This window comes from Pecten maximus, chromosome 3, assembly GCF_902652985.1.
Source record: "Pecten maximus chromosome 3, xPecMax1.1, whole genome shotgun sequence".
In the NCBI taxonomy this organism is placed as follows: domain Eukaryota; kingdom Metazoa; phylum Mollusca; class Bivalvia; order Pectinida; family Pectinidae; genus Pecten; species Pecten maximus.
This window is the reverse complement of record NC_047017.1, coordinates 4,741,610-4,750,204: the sequence shown is the minus strand read 5'-3', so window position 1 is coordinate 4,750,204 and position 8,595 is coordinate 4,741,610. Positions and strand designations below refer to the sequence as shown.

Sequence of the window (8,595 nt, the reverse complement as noted above, 5' to 3'; positions counted from 1 at the left end):
AGACCATTAAGTGTATAAATACTTGCTGTGAATAAAGTGAAATCAATGGTACATGATAAATAACTCTACACAGTATGACATTTTACCATCTGAGACAGACGATATACAAGGCTTTCTCCTGATACACCGGTGTTTATGGGAGTGTGTGATGGACAGACAACTGCAGTCATTTGGATCCTAGCGTAAACTATATAAAGCTAGTAGATTAATATTGCTCCAGAAAAACTCACAGAGAGGCAGATAAAGTGAAGACCTATGCTCCCTATAAAAGAAATAATGGTATGCTCCAGATAAACAGACTAAAGGGCAGATGGTGTGAAGACCTAAGCCCCCTCCCCCCAATAGAGTTGGTGGTATACCCCAACTGCTTATGAAAGTTCAGTAAAGAAAAAGAAAAAAAAAGAAAAAAAGCACTTCATTTTGAAAGTTTATGATCAAATAAACTTACCGTGGAATCCCTTATCTATCCAGAACTTGCCCCACTCCATTTTACCCTCATCTCCAATTTTCTGAAGCACACTGAGATTCTGAAGAGGCTGAATTCCTCCGGAGATCACAGAGACGATCTCTCGCACCTTTGAAAAAGATGATCAAATTTTCTTTTTCATGTACATGTATATTTGAAACAACTTTAGAGCTCAATAGTATAAGTCTCTGTCAGGGATTCAGAAATATCCCCCTCTTTTCAGAAAGGCACCTGACACCTGTTATCAGGTATAGGAAGAGTTAAAAAAAAAATAGAAAAAAGGAAATATGACATTACATAAAGATCAAAAAATAAAATGAATAAATAAAAATAAACAAGAGGCCCAGAGGGCCTGTATCGCTCACCTGGATTTCATGAGATATGAAACAAGAATGATGATTAAGTATATTTGTCACTGGTATTGCTATGTCAATATATCATAGGCATTTCATATGGGTACGTGAGGATTTGATGTCAAAAAATGCATTTATCCATGAAATAAAATTAACTTTTGGCACAACCCCATAGGGATGCTACCACACAAATGTGAGTGATATCCATTGCTTAGTTTCAGAGAAGAAGTTGTTCATATCAATTCAGCCAAATTGACCCCTCTTGGCCCCGCCCCTCAGGCCCCCGGGGGGTCAGCCTCACCATTTGTACAATTCTGAATGCCCACCCAATAGTGATGCTACCAGGCAAATATGAGCAATATCCATTGCTTGGTTTCAGAGAAGAAGTTGCTAATATCAATATAGCCCAATTGACCACATTTGGCCCCGCCCCTCAGGCCCCAGGGGGGTCAGCTCCATCATTTGTACAATTTTTAATCCCCACCCCATAGTGATGCTACCAGGCAAATATGAGCGATATCCATCGCTTGGTTTCAGAGAAGAAGTCGTTTATATTAAGAAAGCCAAATTGACCCCATTTGGCCCCGCCCCTCAGACCCCTTGGGGGTCAGCCCCACCATTTGTACAATTTTGAATCCCCACTCCATAGGGATGCTACCAGATAAATATGAGTGATATCCATTGCTTAGATTCAGAGCAGAAGTCGTTTATATCAATTCTGTAAAACTGACCCCTTTTGGCCCCGCCCCTCAGACCCCAGGGGGTCAGCCCTGTCATTTGTACAATTTCAAATTCCTACCCAATAGTGATGCTTCCAGTAAAATATGAGAGATATCCATTGTTTGGTTCCAGAGAAGAAGTCAATTATATGAATATAGCCCGATTGACCACATTTGGCCCCGCCCCTCAGGCCCCTGGGGTGTCAGTCCCATCATTTGTACAATTTTGAATCCCCACCCCATAGTGATGCTACCAGGCAAATATGAGTGATAGCCATTGCTTGGTTTCAGAGAAGAATTCGTTTATATCAATATAGCCAGATTGACCACATTTGGCCCTGCCCCTCAGGCCCCTGGGGGGTCAGCCCCATCATTTGTACAATTTTGAATCTCCACCCAATAGTGATGCTACCAGGCAAATATGAGTGATAGCCATTGCTTGGTTTCAGAGAAGAAGTCGTTTATATCAATAGCGCAAAAATGACCCCTTTTGGCCCCGCCTCAGAGGCCCCCAGGGGGTCACTCCCATCATTTGTACAATTCTGAGTCCCCTACCCATAGGGATGCTTCTGACCAAATTTGGTCAAATTCTGATGTGTGGTTATGAAGAAGAAGTCAATTGTTGACGGACGGACGGACGGACGGACGGACGACAGACGACGGACGCAACGGTATGGCATAAGCTCACCTTGGTCCTTCGGACCAGGTGAGCTAATAAGAATAAAAAAAAAAAATAAATAAAAAATTATAAAAATTTACTTGGTTCTCAGGTCCACTCTTATCTGTTTTTCATCAATAAAATGATAGAAAATATTATAAGACTCTTTCATATGTGTATATGTAGGATAGGGATATTCCACCCGAGGGGTCACAAAATGTGGTGAAACCCGAGGCTTGCCGAGGGTTTTACCACATTTTGTGATCCCGAGGGTGGAATATCCCTATCCTATATACACACATAATGAAAGAGTCTTTTTCTCTCATATCATTACCGAATTTCTGGCGAAAGTGTCCCTCAGCCATCCATTTTCTTCATTTTTTTAATTTCTTTATTTGACGTTTTTACTAAATATACTTGTGATATTCTGAAAGATCATATCCTATTTTTGCAAACTATGTTTGACCACAAATTTCATTCATTTTGTGGTTAAGTGATGAACGAATGGACAATTCGCCGATAAAAATTACCGTAACTTGACCGACTTTTACGTGGCCGTGATCAAATTGTCAACATCCGAGAAAAAGAAGTTCTATCAACAATACTGAAAGCCAACGCTGAAATGAGTTTTCCAACTTCACATATAATTTGATTTGCACCTCGACATATTTAATCATTTCACAGAAAACACTGTACTTTTAAATGTCAAGTCAATTTTTTTTTTATAAAATACTACGTCACTGCATGACGTCACGACTGTCATTGGAATTCCATTCATAGTTCAAGGATATTGAGAGTGATGTCGATCTCGATCGCCATGACGCGGCGATGTTTCGTGGCTTGTAATTTTAAATTCACTGTGATTTTGGCAACTTCGTGTGTGAACCAGCGAACAGTGACTCTGTACGAGTATTCGATCTTTTCTGTGACATAGGATTATATGTGTTTAACCGGTTGTCTTGATGGAATGACGAAGGTAGGTCAGTCGATAGGCTAACGATGATCATATTGAAAGGCTAGGATGGCAGTTAGTTTTCATGGTTACACAAATATAGACTCTGAGTTACAATTAAAATAAATATTTTTATATGAACATCGAGGGGTGTCATTTTTACCGAATGTTCGTTCATTTAAGAGCCAATTCCCAACTTCCAAATACACAGGTTACTGAGTAGACCTAACAGTTACTGACAGTACAGTAGAGTAAACAAATTCCAGGGCCCCCTGCTGACGCAAACGGAACCATTTCATAGGTTGTGACGTTTGACATTTTCTTTTTTATATTTTTTGATGTATGGCTTTTATTTTACTTCCTGTCATTGCCAGGTGATTGTGTGTTTTTACATGTTTTTAATGACAAATGACAAGTATGTCGGGTAGGCCAGTCTGTACTGTACTGTAACTGTTACAACAGGCCTGTAGGCGTAGTCTAACTGTTTGTTACAGTAACGGAGTTATATGTTCGCTCAGATGAAATGTCTAATCGTTTAACCGTGTAGCCCTATTGATTTACTGCTGATATGATATATATTTATCTAAGAATGCATGTATTTTTATAGTTAAGTCCAACGTTTCAAAACCGACACCGAGGATAAGGACTGTCGGATGTGAACACAAGCAGACGACGTTGTGAGAGTTGTCCCCCTTGAACGCAGATTAATCCGCGCGCGTGAAATGCTATGTAAGATAGATTTATCTTGCATAGCTATCTTACATGGGAAAACTCTATCCAACATGGCGAGATATGAGAGAAAACAAACGCCCTAACCTCATTTTAGAAAAAATTGGCCTGAGAACCAAGTAATTAATTTAATCAAAAACCCTAATTACTTTGACTCTTTCCAGTGGATCTTTGGGTAAAAGAGGCTTTTCTGGATGGACCTCTTCTAGGTATTCCAACATTGCTACCTGAAATAATACAAAGAAACACATGTGGATTTATGAAAATCACATGATAATCATTATTATTTTGTGAATACATCAAACTCATATTTTTACTTATGACCTCATAGATATATATTGTGACATCATCAAAATGGCAATGAAATATGCCAGCACACCTGTTGAACATAATCCACATAGATATGTAATAATGGAACAATAGAGGCGAAGATGTCAAGAATGACATGGAAAACCATAATATTGTCTTCAATATTATTCACAGTTAAATAATTCTTCACGATGAGACAGGAAGAATCTTATTTTGGACTCTGTCATGGAGGCCAAAGCCGAAATGGATGGGAAAATCTAGGGATGGTCTATCTATCAACGTGATCTATGCATCCCCCACTACAACAATTTTTTTTAAACACAATAAATGCGTAAATTACACAGGTTTTAACGGTATACAAATTAATGCTGTAAAACCATATTTAGCTTATGAAAATCATAGTACACAGTGAAAGGTAGTTGATTAACCGTCTGGAATTCTAGGTTAGAAGCTATAAGGAGTGAGCCCAACATTCAGTTTTCTGAATATCCGTTGTTTATTCATGAGTGCCGTTCACATGTTTCAGCTTTAGGCGTGCGAGAATTCTGTTAATTAAGCTTAGAAGGGAAGGACCGGAGTATGTGCCGGTCTAGCTCTTATAACGAAGCTCAGGACAACAATTGGCAAATTTCTGACAGATGGTCATCACAGAGCAGTGTAGGCAGGGTATGAATATTCATTCTAGTGCTATAAGTCTTGCAGCATGCATATTAAAACAACAAGAAATACTCACAGACTGTGTCATTGTACTGCCATTCATCACTAATGCTGGTACTTGTTTCATTGGATTTATGGTGGAATAATCCTCCTTTCTCTGTACAAGAGATAATATCAGATAGGTAAATCATTAGATATAAAGTTTCCTATACATGAACTTTTTAATATTTTTATTTACCAAGCGCTTTTAGTTAATACCTCATACAAGCTATTTACTTCCAGTTACAGAACCTCAGTCAAAAAAAGTAATATTAACTTTCACATTTCTCATAATCAGTAACAAAATAATTTCCAAGTTATATAATTAGATAATGTTAATACTGTCCTTCACACAAGACAAGCTGAGTACTTAATAATATATTTTCCAATTAAATTAATGAAAAATATTTAATTTTAACTATCATTAATATTACATGAGCAGGCTCCTTGTACTGACGCTTTTTTATTTCTTTAGTGTCTTAGATACCGCTATAGCTACTAGTACATCTACTGTATATTATTACCAGGTCCAGGGTATGAGCCCATGCTTAAGAATACCCCCCCCCCCCCCCCCTCCCCCCTTCTCCCATTTTTCCTATTTTTCACATTTTCTCTGCACAGGACCATGAATATTTGGGAATAATCCCGTCCTACGTTGAATGTCTTATCCACAATCAATTTGAAAATTAAAAAAAAAAAAAATACAATGAAGAAGCTATTATGAAAATGATTATTGTACCACTTCTCACCTGTTGTCCTCCATCTTTCACCAAATTCACATATTGGGATTCATACTCAATTCCTTTCCATGCTAGAGCTGAAATATACATTACCAAGTATGTCATAATTGATTGTACCATCAAATCACTTCCTTTTCAGGTAGTCACCTTGTAAGTTTTCATATCTCTATAGAATTATTCATACTCATAATTATATGAAAATATTTAAGATGAAATCAACCATATAACTGTCAAGGAATTAGAACTATATGATATCTCCAGTTTGGAAATTCCTTAGTCATAGGATATTCACTTGAAAAATGTATGTCCAGTTTAAGTGAAATGATTTTCAATGTAAATAAATATATTTAGAAGTGCCTCACATTGTTTTAATTGTAATTAAGGAGATATCGTTGAATGTTTCCTGCCAACTCATTATTATCGTAAGGATAATTTTTACCTGCTCATTTTCTACATACAAAATGACACTTTTCCTGCGATATTCAAGGTAAAAGAAAGTTTCATACTAGGTTTTTTCCTTACAAATCATATAGGTCTAGTGATATCTATGACAAATGTTATATTGCATTCAATCAAATTCAATCATGTTGTTGCTTGCAGATTTATTTACAACTAATTGTACCATTATCAAAATAGTTTTGATGATAAAACACAATAGAAAATGGAAATTACAAATTACAAAAGCTTTTTTTCCCTTATTTCCAATTTCATGTAAAACAAACAAAAAACAAAAACATACCAATTCTTACTCTCCAGGAACAGGAACTCCGAAAGTAGGTATACAGCACTGGCTAAATACAGAAAAGTCAAATATTACTGAGTACGTAAAACAGGATATCTAATAACTGATATGTGTTTTTACTGTGTTTATTAGTTGTACATATGGAGTGTTGCTTCTGTAGTATGAGGGGAGATAAATCCTACAGTATTATTACCATTGGGTAAATGTACAAAGCAATGGTTAACAAAATGGTAAGGTTTGATCAAATAAGCATTGCTATCAACATTGATTGGTTTACAACACTATAGTTTCATGCCTGGATGAAGAAATATTAAAAAAAGGAGAGTGCAGCTCCCATACATCACATAAAACTGAAATAGAAAAATAAATTTGGGAAACAGGGAAGCAAATAAAATAGTCTCATATTTTTATATATGGAAAAATTTCTAACATATTTATTTGTTTGGATAAACGGCCTTGAGTAATTGAAACAAAACTTTGAAAGTATGAAAACTTCTTTTTGAAACAAAGAATGCTATATAAAATGAACATGTAATTTGCATGTACTTTATTTGCCTATGCAGACATAGAAAAGTGCTAATTATGAAATACTTTTCTGTCATCCAGCTTATTAATTCAGCCTCAGGGACATGTTTATAGGCCTTACCTAATGTGGTAAAATCAGGCAGCGTTAGGCCCTCGAGTCTAACGTTCAGACTTTTGGCTCTATGATTGGAACGCTCGCCTACCAAGCGGGAGGTATCATGTTTGATTTCCGGTCCGGTCACAATACTAACATATTTTCGATTTTGGTTTCTTTTGTTTAATGACCTATTAACAGCAAGGGTCATTTAAGGACGTGCCTGGTTCTGGAGGTGGAGGAAAGCTGGAGTACCCGGAGAAAAACCACCGACTAAAGGTCAGTACCAGCCAACTGCCCCACGTGGGTTTCAAACTCATAACCCAGTCGGGACACCTTACCACTATGCCACCGCGGCCCCACATACAGTACAAGCACAGGTGCCTGACTCGTTTTATATGTACTTTATATGTTATTATTTTATAAAACGAGTCAGGCACCTGTGGTACAAGGCAGCAGCTACATGTATAGACATCTACATTGTATATATATTATACCGGTACATATGATATATTTTTATTTATCCTGTAACTGGCATCCACATTGTTGAAATACACCCAATACATATAGATCGCTTGTCAGATGTTTTACTACCCACTGACCCCCGTTGTTATGTCTCACAAACTTGTGTAACGTTATGAATATATGTATATACATGCAAACTTTCTTTCCCCAACGCAACCTGTTGATTTTGTCAAGGGTGATAATAATCCACCAGTTTATCATAAGATTAAATGACGTCATTGAGTTCTAGTTCTTGAGCGAGAGGACAGTGACATCATATGGTAGGTTAATATGGAAAGTGATCTCTGACTATCCACAGTGCATTCTAGATCTGCCGGCTAACGTGTACGTGCTTACCTTCGCCATCATTACGTTTTGTTATTTTCAGAGAAGAGGCGCTGTTTCGTACCTAGGAGTAAATTTGAAGAAAAAAAAAGTTACATTAGCTTATCTATGTAAGCAATCAAATGTATAATATAAACTGCTATTGATTGCATGACATAATAATTTCATGACTTTATACGAGAAAGATATTTCTAATGTTTGTTCTGAAATCCGAAACTACATACTGAATGAGGCGATATCCTTGACCGACATCAAAGTTCAAGCCCCAGACTGGAGGACACCCAGGAACGCAGCGAAACGTCTCGTTCAGCTGGAAATAAACGATAATGGCACAAATTCTCAGCGGCAAGGAGGTGTCAGAGTAAGTTGTACTCATCTATAGTATTTGCTGAAGTGAATAATGCTAACTGACACTTTTGTTGTTTTTATTTGAAGCATGCATACTTTGCACATGTATATCGACGGGGGGAAAAGGCCGGGCTGTGTAAATATAGGTTATCGAACGATCACCGTTTTATTTACTCAAAGTGGCGTATCTGTCTGTGTAAAGGACTTCATGAAATAGATCTAACATTGAAATTTTCTTTTTGTAACAATATAATTTATATATATATATTTCGTGCATTTTGATAAATTTTCAATTCGTTTTGAAATGGGATTTATTGAAACTTCACATACATGAAGATCGTCATAAAATTCGGGCTGCCGTAGTAGAGAATTATTTGCGCATTCCTCTGATAAAATTTTAAATAAATTTTCGTAG

General features: G+C 36.9%; 2 protein-coding genes across 2 annotated transcripts in view; one reads left to right on the top strand and one right to left on the bottom strand.

Moving 5' to 3' along the window:
* Nucleotides 1-419: 419 nt before the first annotated feature.
* Nucleotides 420-8,142, bottom strand: LOC117323001 (maleylacetoacetate isomerase-like). The gene is made up of 7 exons (XM_033877980.1): nt 8,057-8,142; nt 7,845-7,896; nt 6,362-6,413; nt 5,632-5,699; nt 4,920-5,000; nt 4,027-4,104; nt 420-575 (listed from the first exon to the last, which is right to left on the bottom strand). Exons 2-7 carry the CDS (start codon nt 7,854-7,856, stop codon nt 435-437), a joined length of 432 nt encoding a protein of 143 aa, XP_033733871.1. The 5' UTR covers nt 7,857-7,896; nt 8,057-8,142; the 3' UTR covers nt 420-434.
* LOC117323000 (C-1-tetrahydrofolate synthase, cytoplasmic-like) overlaps nt 8,061-8,595 on the top strand; it is a 26,787-nt gene continuing 26,252 nt past the window's right edge. Inside the window, exon 1 of the mRNA XM_033877979.1 lies at nt 8,061-8,193. Coding sequence (XP_033733870.1) covers nt 8,159-8,193 — 35 coding nt within the window. The 5' untranslated portion in view covers nt 8,061-8,158. The remainder of the gene's footprint in view (nt 8,194-8,595) is intronic.